Source organism: Ammodytes marinus (assembly GCF_949987685.1).
Source record: "Ammodytes marinus genome assembly, chromosome: 21".
NCBI classification, from domain to species: domain Eukaryota; kingdom Metazoa; phylum Chordata; class Actinopteri; order Uranoscopiformes; family Ammodytidae; genus Ammodytes; species Ammodytes marinus.
The window spans coordinates 11,821,336-11,839,499 of NC_137225.1; the positions used below are offsets into that span (position 1 = coordinate 11,821,336).

General features: G+C 41.9%; 1 protein-coding gene across 1 annotated transcript in view; it reads right to left on the reverse strand.

The window, feature by feature from the left end:
- Positions 1-1,057: 1,057 nt before the first annotated feature.
- The window catches only part of bmp6 (bone morphogenetic protein 6), a gene marked incomplete at both ends in the record, with an annotated part of 45,765 nt that continues 28,658 nt past the window's right edge, over positions 1,058-18,164 (reverse strand). The window contains 6 exons of the mRNA XM_080050515.1: positions 1,058-1,207; positions 1,762-1,872; positions 3,139-3,215; positions 13,027-13,224; positions 13,389-13,537; positions 17,357-17,549. Of these exons, the coding sequence (XP_079906641.1) occupies positions 1,058-1,207; positions 1,762-1,872; positions 3,139-3,215; positions 13,027-13,224; positions 13,389-13,537; positions 17,357-17,549 (878 nt within the window). The remainder of the gene's footprint in view (positions 1,208-1,761; positions 1,873-3,138; positions 3,216-13,026; positions 13,225-13,388; positions 13,538-17,356; positions 17,550-18,164) is intronic.

Consider the following 18,164-nt stretch of genomic DNA (forward strand, 5'->3'; position numbering starts at 1 on the left):
TCGGAGGGATAAGGCTGTATTCTTCGGTTCTTTGGAGAAAAACATCATTTTAGCCACAACATGCATCATGTTGAACCAGCCTGGTGAATCGCAGCTCAGCGTGAGCCCGGCAAATATTGACACGGAGGGGATATTTGGAGCTCTGCACTACTAAAATAGCATGTGGTCACTTTGGTTCAGTCCATACTATATTTTAGGAGGACAAATATGTCTTGGGAAAAAAAAACATTAGGGAAGATGAGTCTATATTGTATTTACTGACTCCAATGGACCAATGGATCATTCACTCAGTATTAGATTGTTTGAGTTGACATTTGCACTGAAAATGAACATAGGTTTGTATTTTCCCCATCTCACTCAAACCATTTATGCACATTTTCTGTCATTCCACAAGGTGATGTCACTGGTTTCAGTGCTGTGAAAACCCCTACCATCACTCGCCATAGTTAAATTGTTCATGATTAATTATTTAAGCCTTTTCTGAGAACTTGTCCACCATGTTTTAGTTTGATGAGAGGGAAAGGAAAGCAGCGCTCGGACTGGTCCAACAACAGTTCAGGTTTGCCCTCGCCCTCACAGTGAGAGAGAGGGTGCAGTAGCCTCTCAGGTGTTCATACACACATTTCCACAAACACCTAATATACAAACTTAAACACATCCTCCCCACACATACACTCACAGTCATTCACTCAGTTGCAGACCCATGAAGTGAAGACTCCACTTCACAGCTAACAGAGAAGGTGATGGACAACTTGGTTGCTCAACACTTGCCTATAGATGTCACCCACGTGGTGTCATTTTTGCAATGGTCTCCCCTCCCCATAGTTTGATGAAGACAAATGTTCGTGATATGAGATGGATGTTTTGAACTGTCCTAAGATTGTTGGAAAAGAACATGCTAATGATCTTTCAGGATGGACATTCCTTTCAGGCTAAGGATTTTTGGCAGGAAGCTTTTGTCTAGTTGAGGTCAACATCACCCAGGAGTCACTGGTGCAGTTGCAGCCCTTTGCCAACCCAACTTTCCATCGAGCATTAACAGCCATTTATGTCTGTGTCAGTGGCAGCCGCAGGCCCGTACCACCATGTTCTTGTATTTCTTCAGTATAACGTTGGAGTTGTCATCGAAGTAGAGCACTGAGATGGCGTGAAGTTTGGTGGGAGCGCAGCAGGGTTTCGGTACGTTGTCGGGATTCATCAGGTGAACCTGAAAATCAGAGGAAATACTTCAAACCACACAGTCCACATTCATAATAGACCATGTACACCATTTATGGATTGAGGTATATAAAACACTAAAACAAATTAAAATTAAAGAAGTTCAGTAGACAAATCTTTATTAACAATATGTTCAAATTAAAGCAACAGGAGACAAGCTTTTCGGTTTTAGTCTTAGGTACAGGTCAAGCTACAAAACTACTACATTTCATGAAACTGAATAGCGTTTTTTTCTAGACTCTTCCTGCCCGTTAAGTGTCACATTCTTGCCCAAAGTTTGTAACTCTAGTTTAACGCTAAACGATTTAAACCAAGCCCAGTTAAAGATATCCCCAATGCCATTACTTTGATGTCATCCTCATTTTGACTTATAAGCAATAAACATGACAAGTTAACTTTTATCCATGAGTAAAATCAGTGAAGTGCCCCTTTAAGTTGATTGTGTTTCCGCGTAACTAAGATGCAATGTAAATGTATGGATATTTAAAGGCAACAAGGTGTTAACAATGTACTGAACATGGTAAACGTGTGGGTTGATCTTACCAGTGTCTGTACAATGGCATGGTTGGTGGCGTTCATGTGGGCATTAAGGGGAAAGGAGCACTCTCCGTCACAGTAGTTGGCCGCATAGCCCTCAGGAGCAATGATCCAGTCCTTAGAGAAACACAACAGCAGACAGTAATTCAGCACAGTCGGAGTAGAAAATATTCTAAATAAACATCTCAATACATAAAATAACAACTTTGTTTTGGAACAGTAGGAAGGTCGTATGTGGTTCCAGACCAGCTGACTACTGTTGGTAAATTCAGCGCTAACCTCGTCTCTGAGGACAAAACCTCCTGTCTGTGGAATCGCTCAGGGAAGCAATACTTCTCTCCTCCTTCCTTCCTTCCTCTGCGTGTCTTACTGTTTCACTCTGACAAATCCGCTGCATGTTTTACCTCTTTCTAACTTGTTTTTGTGCTTTTATCTTGTGAACCTTCCTGTCTGCGTCAACAATGTGTCTCTCTCTCTCTCTCTCCTCTCATTTCTCTGTCTTTCCCTCTCCTTCTGTCCAGCTCCCATCCTGTGTGTGTGTGTGTGTGTGTGTGTGTGTGTGTGTGTGTGTGCGCACGTGCATGCTTGTGTGTGAGTGAGAGAGAGAGGAAGAGAGAGAGAGAGAGAGACAGAGTGTTGGCAGTCCCCCCCTAGATGTCAGTGCTGAGTTAACAGCTCACAATTTGTTTGGAAGGATGTACGTAACCTTTCCCTTCTATTTCTTCCTCAGTCAGCCGTCTTGTAAACACTCACACGCGCACACACAAAACTCCAGTCTTCTCCCACTAAATCATTTTAACTGACTTTTCTCTACCGACCACACTTGCAATACTAGTTTCATATGTTTGCCCTGTCGCTAGCCCTTGGCCCTAGAAAGAGAGTGTCAACGGGTAGGGGGTTGAAATATTTCCCGACTAAAACACAACATTTTTAATAAGTTGGCGTTGTTTGAATGACAGAAATCTGTTAAGATGACTTCTTACTGAGCGCAACACGTAAGCATGTATTATATCACAAAACAGCGTGTTGAAGGGGACCGACCAGAGAAGGGTGAATGAGGATTCGGCCTCGAACTCAATAGATTAGCTTCAAGACTAAGTCCTTTTAACCGGCCACCATTGTTGATCAGTTGAGGACACCGTTTACATGATCAGTATGTTATTCGTTGGAATGAATATACTTTTGATTGAAATGCTCTCTCTAGCAGCGCTATGGAACAGATTCTCTTTGTGTGGTGCATGTGTGCGAGGTAAAACATGCGACTTGTGACATTTTACAAGTCTTATGTATGTGTGTATGGAGAGACCTGATCCCACATGAAATCCACAATCATTCCTATTACCGTGTGTGTAGATTTACATTCAATAAGAAAATGTTGGCTACCTGCCAGCCCAGCTCTCTGAAGCTGACGTAGAGCTCATGTCTTCTGCATGCCGTCTTCTGATCGCTGCTGTTGTAATCTGCAACAGAAGAACAGAACTCATTAGGAATTGCATCTCCAAGATAAACAAATATTTGATGTAGTTTTGCCTTAATAAGAGTGGATGGTTTGCTCAGTTGTGTAACAGCATGAATATGTGCAATACCATCTATAATATATTGTTAACATCTTTTTTTAGTTGCCCAACATGACTGAATGTGGCCTTAATGTGTGGTAAAACACACTTAGAAAAAGAAACCTTCCCTAACTAAATGATATATATTTTTGAAATATCCCAATTAGACCTTGTGAAAATTACGCATTACAGTCAGAATCTGAGAGCAGAAGAATAACACAATACGCCTCATGTAATGCACTGGGTGGAGACATATGTGAGGGCGTGGACCAGAGCACAGGCACAAATGCTCATTACAGCGGTCACTGCGCTGTACGTGCCTCACATTCATCTGCTGTCCAATGCGCTTGAACGCATGCCTAATTGAATTCATCAGCATTCAAATATTGCTTGGCGTGAACGCAAGTGGTGACACAGTGACAACTGTGTTTACGGACTTTCCTGCCCTGCACTTTTGAGCTTAATTATCTGTGTTCCACCCAGCGGGGCGGGCGGCTGCAGACAGTCCCAGGTACAGGTTTGGGTTTTCACAGTGGAGGAGGTCATTGCTGGCATCGGTCACCGCAATGAAGTCAAGACGGTGACAGCGACTTTCCACTGACTGTTTCAAAGGCCATCTCTCTCGCACTTTCTCTGTTTTGCCTCATTGATTTTATTGTTGTTATTATATTTTTTCCTTCACAAGCCAGAGAAGGACAATGACAGGGAAAATGTAAACTATGGAATCCAGGACGACCCATGTGGTGCAGCAGTTGTACCTCAACAGACGTAAGCAAGCTAAGCTTGGCTTCTTGGTGGCCCCACGTTGCCTTTTAAGCAAAACATCAGTGTGAAGCCTGCAAGTGATTTGAATTGTAGCAGGCAGAATACTTTCTATAGGTTGGCTTTTTGTTTAGTTTTTAGTTTGTTTAGTGTCACTTGTCATTGAGGTTACACTATTGGTTTTCTGAGTCCATGTTTAGCCTATTAGAGTTGTTGCTTAAGATATTTGGACTACAATAACAGGTTGCAAGAAAGAAAAAAAGAACAGCTTTGATTCTTGATGCAAACGAGCTCTCGCATCCAAAACCGTCATCTGCTTCTTTTCCAGATTTCCTCATTGCATCGTAGGCCCGTTTGGTGAAGCCACTTATCCTGTCAAGCCATACCAACATGGCTATTTGCTTTGCATAGGCAACACATTTAAAAAACGGGAAGCAAAGGAGGCGCCCTTAGCTCAGTTGGCAGGGCGTCCTCCCCATGGGCCTCGACCAGCAGCGGACCCGGGTTCGATTCCAGCCCGTGGTCGTTCTCTGCATGTCACTCCCCTCTCTGCCCCATTTCAACTCTGTCTCTACACTATCAATAAAGCATATAAAATGCCAAAAAAAAAAAGAAACGGGAAGCACAGTACTGCAGCTGCAACACTTACACAAGACAATCATCATGTGATTATATGTAGACAGACACGCAAATAATAAAAGCATTGATTTATATCCATGCCCACATCCATTTAGCCAGAAATATTTTATTGTGCGTGTGTGTTTGTGAAAAAAAAAGAGTGACTCAGACTGCAGATGGGGATTTGTCACTCAGTCACAGCCACCACCCAGCCACTCACCTCACTAACGCCAACTGCAGCCCTGGTTAGTCTGCTAGAGTTGGACACACACACACACACACACACACACACACACACACACACACACACACACACACACACACACACACACACACACACACACACACACACACACACACACACACACACACACACACACACACACACAGTATATACAAACACATTTCAATTATGTAAGGGTCATTGGTGTTGGCTCTTTACGTCTCTACGTCCATCATTCATTACCACTGGCACTTGCTGTGCGTACACAAAAACACACACTCACACTCACAAATTACCTGATGTTTATCCGTTTAACAGCCAAATACACTTAACCACTCATTGAAAGAGAGATTTGTCATTCAAAATGCGCCAGTGCCAGTTGCATGATGGTTTCATCATCAAATCCCATTTCATTTTGAACAGACACACTGACCACACTGCCCAGAGTCTGTGTTTTAGCTGGACTCTTCTCAAATACAAGAAAGCGAGACAGACGGAGAGAGAGAGAGTGGAGAGAGCAAGTTGGATTCAGCAAAATGAGTAGAGAGGGAAAGAGAGGACAGCAAGAGGACAGAGGGGGCTAAAAGAGTTTGGGCTTCAGCTTCTTCCACCTGTGCTAAAAAATGTGCATGTGCATTACATTAATAATAGCATCAAAAATAAAATGTCAGTGGGTTTCACAGCACTCATAAGGATGATTGTGTGACTAGCAAAATGCCAAATGTTTAAGAGTCAGTGATTCTTGAGAAGGCGTGTCAAAAATCACTATCACAAAATCAGCAAATATCTCCTCACGATTCGCTGCGTGTCTTTATTGTGTGTACGCCCAAAAAATAAAAGCAGTGTTAATACAGCCTAGGCTCTGTTAACAGAGTAAGTTCGGGCCCCTTTTGTTTACATACCCTTTGTTTACACACCTGGCCTATACAGAGCCTCGACTGTGTATTAAGATGTTTTATACAGTGCACACACACAGTAGGCTACGTACAGGTAGCGAATCGTGAGATATTCCCAGATTTTAACAAAAAGTGAGTGTGTGTTGAACAAGCGCTTCCAGAATCACTGACTCCACCTTTAAGCTTATCATATTATGTAATTTAAGAGAGGTTAATGGAATTTACAATCATTTTTAAAGTGCATAAAAATACTGCACAGTCCTAGTCCAGCGCGTCTTTTAGATGTCATCAAAACCAATCAGATGCAGAGCAAGCGTTATCTACATTTTCCATGAAAAAGAACAATAGATGGTTTCTTTTTATCGCAGCTCAGAACATGAATATGTCATCTGATTGGACAGGTTAATTCTGTAAGAGACAGGAAAGGAAAGGTGAGACTGGTCACGACAGGCGGTTTTGCAGTGTGAGGTCAAACGGTTATCCGGACCGTAACCATCAAATGCAGTCAGGTGTTTCCCCCAGTTCATAGCTCCTTCCTTTCCAATAGGAAGGGAAGCCCACTGTGTCTGCTAATGTGGAAATACACAGTTTATGTGTGTGTGTGTGTGTGTGTGTGTGTTGTTTTTATGAGTGCACGTGTACGTCTGTGTGTGTGTTAGCAGATGATATGCATGGAAACGGGGTCACATGTGCTCGTCCCTGACCGTCTGACCCGTCATAGTCTTCAATAGCAGACAGTATTCGGATATAACAGATTTACTGTAGTGAGACCCTAGTGAATGAGAAAACAGGCTGTTCCTAGACCAGCTGCTGCAGGATTTTACTTATTTCCCCTATAATTGTTACAGAAAATAGAATGTATTTCTTGCATTGTAAGGCACATGTTTAGTGTGTATATTGTGTATATACAGGAAACACCCCCAAGGACAGAGGAAAAGTGCCATTGAAAGAACCTACGTAGCTGATTGGCTAAGGCGACTTGTCTGTCCTGATATGAACTTGAGGTGATGTTTATAGACAGGACAGAGGAATTGTCACTATACAGTATTTTAGAATGACAGGGGTTTCACACAGTTGATTTACAAATATTTAATATTGGAATATGAACTGCTGGGGGATTTAATAAGGTTGGTCTTTTTATTAGAATGCCAGTCAACATGTCTCTGTAAATAACAAACTGTACCAAAAACACTGACAAACACACAGGCTCAAACTGCACACACCAATATTATCCTTCTTCCAGGTCTGGATTATTGTGCATCTCATTCAGCTTGGGGTCACATCACAGCCCAGTGCAGGGTGAATCCTCCTTCTCTCTCACACTCACACTCACTCACACACACACACACACACACACACACACACACACACACACGCACGCACACACACACACAAGTGCACGTTGCAATCGATACACAACTCATTTTCCTTGCACCTCTTGGCCTTAAAAGCCATCAGCATTTACAGTTTGTGCGGCTCTTTAAGAGGAATAAAGCTGATATTTACTGTGGGCTTTCATTGAGTGTAAAGGCCCAGATTTGTGGTGCCTATAAACCACAGCTCCCCTTCCTGCCTGTAAAAATTTAATGCCACACAACTACCGCTGGGTTCCAGTTCCCATGAGGCTTCTATTCATTTCTTTTTCCTTTCCTTCACAGAGAGCAGGGGTGGGAAGGAGAATGTGAAAAACTCCACATACTGTATTATACTTCTTTGTAAACTACTACTTAAGGTACTATGCTAACTAAAAGTCTGTGCTTAATTAATTTGAGTATATTTGTGAATATTCCAGTAAGTTTTATTGTGTAGGATAAAAATAACAAAACAAAATAAAGTAAAATAGAAAACAACATAATTCTTGTGTTTTATGATGCTCATTAATAGAGGAATAGTTTGACATTTTTGGTAATATGCTCATGTAATGCCGATTCAGTACACTTCGATGTGAAACTACAGCTAGCAGGCGGTTAGCATAGTTTAGCACAAAGACTGGAAACAGCTATCACCTATAGAACCAAAGCATGGATTCTGGTTTCACCTGCTTCTTGCTCTGCTGTCAGGAATATGGAAATATCACGTGTAAGCCGGATTTCCTTTATTGACATGGTAATGTGAATGGAGCCACTGAGCTTTGCTTCCATATTACAGCAGTTTATCTAACAGTGTTTAACCTGGAAATGTTTCTCAGTGAGTTGACAAGCATCCATTTGACCATGTGACACAGAAACTCTGAAGCAAATTCACAGAGAATTCACTGAGGTGTGGCAGCGGCTGCCGGTTCCCCACCCGGTCTGTTCCATAGCAGGGGAAACACTGCTCCTTGCTTAGTGTAAGCACTGTAGCTTTTTAACACTGAGACTTTCGATATGTTGTACTGTACTGTACTGTATAATTCCCAGGCTGATATTAACCCTTTGCTACACTACCTGCAATTCATTAAGCCCCCAAAAAACACTTTCAGCAGCATGTGAGTAGGAAACGGCTATAAATAATATTTATTACATGTTGTTCCATAACTACATGAATTAAATGGTGCCAATCCAAATGTTTAAGCCACGGTATTTGGTGTAGGAATTGTGGGTGCGTCTGTCTGTGTGCGCACGTGTGTGTTCGTGTGTGCGACATTTGACATGATAATGTAATTTTAACCCCAGCAGGACAAGATCTCTCAAACAGCAGTTTGCTCCAAGTATTTTTCAAATCAAGAGTGAGAAAAGATTGCAGCTTTTACAGTAGCAATTACAGGAAGTCCCACAGAGCTGGTGGTGACAGAAAGCTTGGGTTATATAGGCCCAATGTTTAAAATAAAATCTGGGTCCTCAACCAACAAGGAAGGAGAGAGCAGACCCAATGGCCACGGAGACATGAAAGAAGAATGTGACTGTTGTCTCTGACGTTTCTCTTCTCTTTTTCCTCCCACCAACCAGCACTACTGCAGTTTATCTTTCTCCCCCGTCTTTCATCACAGAGGTTATTAAACCCTGCGAGGGAGCTGCGCCATGTCTAATTACTCCACTGGTAAACAAAGGGAGGTCGGGTGGGGAGGGAGGGAGGAGAATGAGGAGAGACATGAAAAAACACTGCTGGCCAAGTGCCGTGTTATTATAATTCTTTGAGCGATACTGTTAGCGTGGTCAGTCTTTTAGCTTTGCAGCTAATGACTGGCTAGGCCTAATTACAGGCCGCCTGTGCTTTGCCGGGATGTGATATTCCTTCCCTGGATGGTTGTTAACTTCCCCCGCAGCCCGAGCCCTACCCGACTCCCATTACCTCCCCGGCCTTCTTCTCCCACAAAACCCCAAATTACCTTTAAAGGTGTTGTATTGTTCTTTTGGCAAGGTACACAGCAGCATTTTCCACTGTGTTCACATCAGGCACACCCAGAGGGGCGGAAGCATCATGCTGACAAAATATGAATGCGTTCAACTCTTAACTACAAATTTCAGAAGAAATGCGATCTAAAAAATACACATTTCCCCAATATAAAAGCAAACAAGACATCAGCCTGATTTTCTGAGTGAAACTCGAAAAAGCAAAGATGATTTATTACTCATGTATAATCACACCATTATCTCAAAACTAATACTGCAGAAATGTATTTGGCTGGATTTGTCCTCTTTTGTCATCTGGAAGACATTTAATATCACATGTCGTTTTAAATCCAGCTCGCTAGAAATGTGAAAATGAGAAAATAACAAGGCCCACGGCCTCATAGGCAATACAGTAGGGAAAACAAAGTGTCATAGGTAAGAGGCTGTTTTATATCTTTTGCAGGAATTTAAGTCATTAATGACAAAGCAAAGCAGGACTGCCAAATATATCAAATCTAAATTAATATTGACAAAGCTAACTCTTTACTAAGTCAGCCATACATTAAACGAGGACAAAATGGAATCAAACAGATTTTTTTAAGATGCTGTGGTTAACCACAAAGGTCAGGAGTGTGCAATTTAGGCGGAGGAGGGAAACTATTTTTAGAAAACTGTCAGAGCAGTGTAACTCATGCTGAAAGTTTTTTCAAAAAGTCTCTATGTATGTGGAAGCTAGTGCACACTAGAGCAATTAAAAACAAACACGGTGCTGCCTTCCGGACCTCAGATCTCATGTTTTTTTGGGGGGTGAATTATGGGTGAAATATTCCTTTAAGCTGGAGCCGTGGTGGCCTGAACCGATGTACTGTAGCTCTGTGCCAAACAAAAACTGGGGGACAACGTCCACATTTTGTTTCTCCCCATGAGCACTCCACAAGACGGATGCTCTCCCTATCCATCCTGTCCTCCTCCCTGTCTCTGGAGTGAGTGATGCGGTATTGAAACCATATGCCCTCCAGAATTCCTCACGGATCCTCCCATACCGTCCAATCCCAGCAGTGGGCTGCTGGCCGCGGACACTCGGCTGTCGTGAGGGGGGCCTCTATGCTTCCTGTGTAGGATCTAAATATTTACACTCCCCGTCGTCCCGAGTGGCGAGGCGGAGAGGTCTTGATGTTTTGGGTTATGTAAAGTCCAATCCTCCAGGACACGCATTTAACAGATTGTCCTTGTTAGAGCAGATTTGTGAGCAGATTCACCTCAGAAAAGTTTTACTCATATTCTCATAGTCTGGGACACAAAAGAAGACGTACAGCCAACCAAACTTGTTCACAGTGTGGTTATGAAGTTTTATCGACATGAAACTATTTAATTCATTATTCATTTTTTTCATTTGACACATGTAATTTTTCATATACTGAACACAGAAATGCTATAACACATTGTGAACACATGGCTTCCACCTTAGTCCTCTGTTTCACTACCCCAGTATCACTACGTCTTCACATAATCTTGATTTAAAGTCTAAAGACATTTTAGGACATGTCAAGCCAAAGACAGCTGGGTAGAAGAGAGTACAGGTCTGGAGCCAAAACTGAACATGTGGTACACTCTAACTCTCCTGTAGAATAACAAATGATGATTCTTTGTTCTCTGTTGTGTCAAGCCAGAGCTTTCATCTGATGAAATTACTGAGGAAAAGCCCTGCAGGACTTTATCTGACAACCTCTTGTGTTAACAGCAGCACACTGTAACCTACTGAGAGATGCACTGAACAAACAGGAAGTGAAGCCAGCAAATCTCAGAGAGAGTTTTTCAGATAAGTAGAGACAACAAACCCTGCTTATCCGACATATACTGTTCGTCAGTATACCATGCAGACGGTAGAGCCATTAAATGGGGCAGCAGAAGAAGCAGCAAAGCAAAAGGGAAATCGATTCCCAGGTAGCCAGCCACATTAGGGACAACTGCATGACAGAGCACTTAGCTGTGTTCTTGCCAGATTTTGCCACGTTTTCTGGGTGAAAACTTGAGCCCTATTGGGTTGAGAATCATATCAAGTTAGCGACCCTTTGTCTAGCTTAGAGTCAGTCTTGGCCCTTGGAATCAGCAAATGAACACTTGGACTGATTCTTGCATGTCATTTATCACAAGTCTGACATGAGTCCAGCAGGAAGGTGCGCCTTGCTTAGGCCTCTGTCAGGCCAAACTATTTTGGCTACATAAAGCTCTGCAGATTCAGCAGAATCTGCAGGGATGAGTTATTTAACTACAGCAATACTATATGCTATGTAACTATGCTACAATATTATTACACTCAGTTTTATATATATTTTTATTTGTGGAAGTTTATCCAGGTTTCAGGCTGATATCAATAAATCTAAAACCATACAAGTTCAGTATTTTCTGACAAATTTAAGTTTTGATCTTTCAGCCTAGTATATCTAGGAATAATGTTGCTATTCAAAGATTTTGCACCTCTCCATTCATGCCAACTTCTGTGCCAGTGAAGGAAGCAGCACACCCTCTATGTAGTGAGATGGAAAAAAAAATTCTATGATCTTGCACTAAACCTAAGCAAGTGTCTTGGTTGGCTAACCTTAATCACAATGTAACCATTGTTTATTTGCCGCAGCCATAATCTTTTTGTTGCCTTAGCCCTTAGAGATATTGCTGAAAGCAAGAATTTTCTTGGAATCTTCAATCTTAGAAATATCATCAATACTTAAAACAGTTAGAGGTGGTTGGGGCGCCCTTAGCTCAGTTGGTAGGGCGTCCCCCCCATGGGCCTCGGCCAGCAGCAGGGGACGCCTCTCTACACTATCAATAAAAGCATAAAAATGACAAAAAAAAATATCTTAAAAAAAACAGAGGTGGCTGCCTGCTGGAGACATTTAATTTACCGCTGCATACAGGGCTCTTCTCCGATACGTAGCAGAGTCAAACTCTTGAGCCGTGAAGGCTTTACATTAACATGATGTCAAATTTGCCAAGGATCAGACCGATATTAACTGCAGGCACACTGAGCTCCAGCTTTATGTACTGCACTTGTCACACAATGAAGCCTCACAGCAGCAGCTTAGTTTAAAGCTCTACAAGGTCTGGCCAGTGTTACACAGCAGGTGAAAGGTGGGCGGATTAGGGTTCGGTTTAATTTGAAAAGCTGGCGGAGCTCATAACATCAGGCTTATACCTGCTCTCATTACATCATCTGTTGAGAAGAAAAGAAGCGGGGAGGACTTGATGAGGAGGTTCAGAGGATGAGGTCACCCGTCAAGACGGATTTGCCGTCTGAATCCTAAATCAATGAATATTCACTGGTTGACTATTGCGTGTGTCTTTCCAAAATCTGTAGTAGTGAGAATTATTATACTCTTAATACTGGGCACTTCTTATCATACACATAATTCAGTTATTTTTTTCAGTTTGACCCAGAACCCTCTCCAGAACAGCACCCGATTATCTCATACTCTAGACTTTTCATTTTTACTATAAAGTCATCAGCTCTTGAGCAAATGTGGGAAGGAGAAATAATACTGTATATTGATCTGAAAAACACAATTTGCCCTGCTAAAGTTTGGGGATACATTTCAACACTCCATAGAGAGAAACTACAATAGAAACAGATTTTGGACATCTCGTCCCTGGGCTAGGATTTTCATCTGATGGGGGCTGATTAGAGAGTGATCCGGATGAAGTCAGTTCCAATTCATCACGTATCACAAAGAGGAATACTGCAACCATACTTCAAACCCATCTCGCTGATCCTCATCAGCTAGAGATGTAGTGAGGTAAGGTTGAGGTCAGTTTAACTTTTGAGTCTGATTGTTTTCATGCTTTTCTTGTCTGATGAGGTCAGTTAAGGTTCAAATGTGTTTAAATAGCTGACTGAATAGCAGACTGACCTGCTGGGCCTAGGCCTCTGGATCCCTCCTGTGGTTGTGTGGATCGGTTGCGGTTTTGCTGGCGTCGTTTCCCGCCAGTGGAGCGGCCGGTGCGGATATGCACTTCACTGACTTTAAAGAACGCCACCATGAAAGGTTGCTTCTCCAGCGCCCCGTCACGCCCTACCAGCCCAGCCTCCTTGGAGCTGATGCTCTTCCCTATTTCAAAAGATACAACAAGGTTCACCTTAATGGTCTTGTTGATTTTACACACACTGCCTTAGTAATATTCTGTTGTTCGTTATGTTTAACTACTAAAAGACAAGAATTTAAAAGTTTCTTTAAGTGCTTTTAAGGTAGTAAAAAGTGTTTTAGTGTCTTACCGCTGCTGGTTTCCACGCTGACCTGCAGGCCCAGGTTGTTCACCGGGCTCATAACCCATAGGTTGCTGGTGGCAGTGATGTCAAACTCCAGCCAGCCCTCCTCAGCCGCCCAGAGCCTGCGAGACTCAAGCAGGAACAGGTCTGCCTCTCTGGGAGAACGTGGCAGATAATACAAAAGAAAAACATGTAGGATCATGAATGATAATAGCATTTTGTAGTATAACCAACTGGAATAGACATAATTAAACCACTCTTTGTAACTATTTTATGTTATTATCTTAAGTGGCCTTTCAGGTTCAAAACATCCCAGCTGGTTAGTATGCATGTTGCTTTTTTCCTGAGCCGGTTCTGAAGTCTTTAAGGTTTTGCGGACATTTCGGAATTCAGTCGCGGGTAAAAAATTTAAAAGTGCTGGTTAAAACATCTAAGCATTGTTTTTTACTATACCCAGGTGGAGCCAACTGTCATGGTGGGTCAGTGTAACTGAAATTTTGCATATTTAGTTGCTAAAAACTAAAGGTTTTAAAGTCCACGAAAGGCAGAATAATCTGGGTAAGCAAAGCAGAAAAATATACAACATACATGGTGAGAGTAAATAGAAGTGTAGTCAATGAGCACATGAAAACACTAGCAGTTTACTGGTAAGAAAAAAGAAAAAAAGAAAAGGAACACAAGGGAAATGTAGAAAACTGTTTTAAAGTGTATGCATGCGTGATTTTGTATAATTGTTGGTTAATTGTATTTCATTGCTTTGGTAATCAATCTACAGCATAAAATCTAGAGGTGTGGTACAGTGTCAGTATAGTTCAGAACAGCAGAGGATTGAGCTACCGCTTTAAGAAACCAAGGGAAACGCAGGAGCTGTTGGTCCGTATCAGGGTAACGATATCATAACAGAATGACAGAAAGATGGATAGCTGCTCTTAAGAGAAAATGCTGGGATGCACTGTATTGTACTCCACTGTAGGTTTGACCATGCATTCTACCTCTCTGAGGGACAGGAAAAAAAGGAAGGAATTAAACCTTTGGTATCAGGCTACAGGCATGTTAATATCATTTACAATATTCTGTGTGAATGAAACCGGGCTGCAGAATGGAAGAATGTGTCAAACTGTGGGGCAGAAAAAGAGCCACGTAATACAACTGTGGGTTAATTAATGAAAAGAGCAGAGGAGTTGTGAGGGAAAGACTGAGTGTGAGTGATAAGAGGGCATGTCCTCCCACTGTCCAATTACAGTAGTAATAACACAGCGTCGGATCTGTCGGAGCCTCCTCCAGAGCCAACATCAAAGCCTCACAATCGTCCAGGTGTTCGGAGAATGCCCCTGCAGTCATGCATCAGCAGTCCCTCTTTATTGGTCATTAATAAGAGTGTTTCTGACAGCTTCCGTACGAGTCTCTATTCCTTGTTTTCCCTCACAGACACACACACACACACACACACACGCCACCCCACTGCTAAGTTCACACGTTTGTCCCAGCGTGGGCCAGTGTGCCAATGTTTCCGCCTCATCGTCTCGGCCGCTGATCGGCTGGCGAAGGACAGCAGGGGGTCCAACAGAGAGCCGCCTGTACGGCCAAGGCTACTGTGACCCTCCTGTAAAACTTCTTATTGACTGACTGCTTAAATGGACTGGAATAATAGGGTCAAAGGTGGAAGTTTTTTTTGCAACAATAAATCTAGTCAGTAAGTGTTGTTAAAAATGTAGCGCAAGGTGGGAGAGTGTAGCTCACAGCTGGCATGATCATTTCATGTGCTTCTATCTTTTACATTTCTGAAAAAGCATCTTTGTAAAATTGACATCTGGAGGCAGTATACCTGAGCAAAATTTTAATTACCAGGATTAAGTCAAAATTACTCTTAGCAAAAATTTAAATACTTGTACAAGCGAAAAGTGTAAATATATAATCTTGTAAGGTCCAGAATAGTAGCTGGCAACATGGGCTGAAGAATGGGAATTTGGTCAGTAATAGCCTTCGCAGCAACCTGCCCTTCCTCAATACCATGTCAGGCCTGCCACATTTTTGGCATTGTGATCTTACACATTCCTTGCCTGCTGTTAGAAACCGCCCAATCAAATGAGAAGTACAAAGGGTGTCAAGCTAATTAAGCACTCTATCATTACAGCTTAGAGTCAAAACAGGAGTCAGGTCTTCACAGGAAGGAGGAGCGTGAGAAAGTTAATAGGCTCCCCACTGATTGAGCAGTTCCAAAGGTACAGTATTGCAAAAGGTAGAAAATGGGAGGAAAACAACAACAAAGACTTAACAGCATTTTCTCATATAAACTGTCTAAACCTCAGAAGTTACTGTCAGCACTGACAGGAATGAGGAAAACAATGAAGGTGGCACCATGAATTCACGTCTACAAAACACAAACACAGAGTGAGGACATTTTCTCCCACTGCGAGCCCGAGATCCAGGCTGTAATTTACTTCAAGGTAAAAAAAAAAAGTCCTACAATAACACAGACATTGGAGATGTATGGGCCCTTTAATCTCCAAATATCTTTAAAAATAAAAGGCTTTACCACCAGGCTACAGAGCACACACCACCCATTGTAGGGATAAAGGAATGCAGCAAATAAGTAGCTCTTGATACCCCTAGAAACCTTTGACAGACAGAAAAATATACTATGCCGACATCTATAGCTGACGCTCTTATACTTTTTTAAATCCGCGGACCTCAGAGAGGATCAACTTTAGCCTAGGACTATAGTCTGAGAACATTTGGTGTTACAGATCCCACCTCAAGGTGTTTTGTTAAAAATAATATATAAATGAAAGTCACTTTGATGTGTATTCATTGATAAACAAAATATACAGGGTGACATAAGATGTATATCAGAAATTCTCTTCATGTATGACTTTGGTTCTCACTGGGCTGGATTGACAAAACACAAATATCATTCAGAAATCTCTCTGGATGTTTATCTGGCCCTGCAGACGTAATGTAAATGTTTGGTATGTATTAGCTACGCTCATTTTGGGGGGCTGGAGGATTTTGAAGCTGTGCTATTTCTGTAAGCCGTGGTTTTGCCTGATTTTACAATATAAACACAGCAAGGGCGCAGAGTCAGTTGAACACACAAGGAGAATGATAGAAAGATAGAAAGAAACACACAGGGGGAAGGTGCTTTATTTATAATAATAACCTTAACGGTTTAAATCCAGAAAAGGTCAACTGTAAACACTTGTTATTTTCAGTAAAACCCTATCTTTTGTTGACTTGTTGATTCCAATGCAAGCCCCATTCCAACCCCCCTGTAAAGCCACCAGATCAGTGCTTGGCAATTCACTTGCATGTTCAAATCCGCAGAACTTTATTTTAGAGTATACTGTATGTGCCAAAGCTTTGCAAAACACGAGATATGTCAGGTTGGATTACAAGGAAACTTGTATCAAAATTGTGTATATTTAGAATGAATACTGCACAGATAATTATATAATGCATAAGTTATCTTAGAAACAAATATGTGCCCTTTATGTACCCAGTCAATGATTAAACTGGACCAACAATCTGGAATAAGTCATAGAGGGTTCAATGAGCCATCTCACTGATCTAGATGAGACTCATTTTATTTTCAATATTTTCTATTTTTTTTTTCTAACTGGGAACGATGTAATATTTTGATTAAAAAGAACCAAAGCTGAAATTCCTTTTTCAAACAATGATTATGCAAAATAAGGCGTTGGCTATTCACATTTGAAATACTTAACTTAGCCATTAACTTTGAGAAAGCCATGGCGACGAGGGAAAAAGCCTTTAACTTTAACCTGGTAGCATTGTCTTTTAGAAATGTATTTGAAAATGTGCACAGTATTGTACAAAAGCAAATACATTTATATAATTTAAAAGTGTGTGTGTGTGTGTGTGTGTGTGTGTGTGTGTGTGTGTGTGTGTGTGTGTGTGTGTGTGTGTGTGTGTGTGTGTGTGTGTGTGTGTGTGTGTGTGTGTGTGTGTGTTACCTGTCGGGGTGCTCCTTGACCACCTGGTAGACTTTGAGTAGGAAGGTGTCATTGCGGAAGGCACGGCTCACACACTCCTTGTAGAGGCGAAACTCTGCTGCGGTGATGGCCTCGCCCTCTGGGATCTGTGAGAGGTTGAACTTAAACTCCTTGTGGTGACGTCGCTGTGGAGAGAGCTCCCTGTCGTACTCCACTGTGGGACAGAAGCACACACACACACACAAACATAAGCTCATAAAATTCTGCACACAGAGAAGGAGAGTTAAATATTCCTATGTAGGTATTTGTACTCATGGTTAGGGAAATCATGGCTTGATTAGATTATTGTCACTAAAATGAGTTTTCTGTGGACAGCATAGCCTTTTTTGAGTTTTACAAATGCCTTCTCAAAGGCGTGTCTCAAAATCATGAGGCGATGCCATAAATAGTATCAAGTTGCATATTTACAAACAGTTTCAGTGTAAATATACAGTAGTGAGTGATGAGCGGATATCCTTTTTTACAGACAGTGTGCAGAGGTTGACCATAAAGGCCTTAAAAATTATCATATGTGATTTATACTTAAGGTCTAATAGCTCTCGTGGCTTCAAGCTTCCCTAAGTGAATCCCTGTTATCATCAGTCTGAAGCAAAAGCCCATCATTTTTGTTTTTGTTGGCGGCAGAAAGACGTTTTTGAAAGACGTTCTGTGACAACTTCTAAAGGAGTGAAATGACAAAAACCAACACGTGCTCCCTCCTATGCTTTTAAATGCAATATGCGCCATAATGATAATGTGCTCTCCGGGGTTCCTGTCGCAGCTGGAGGTT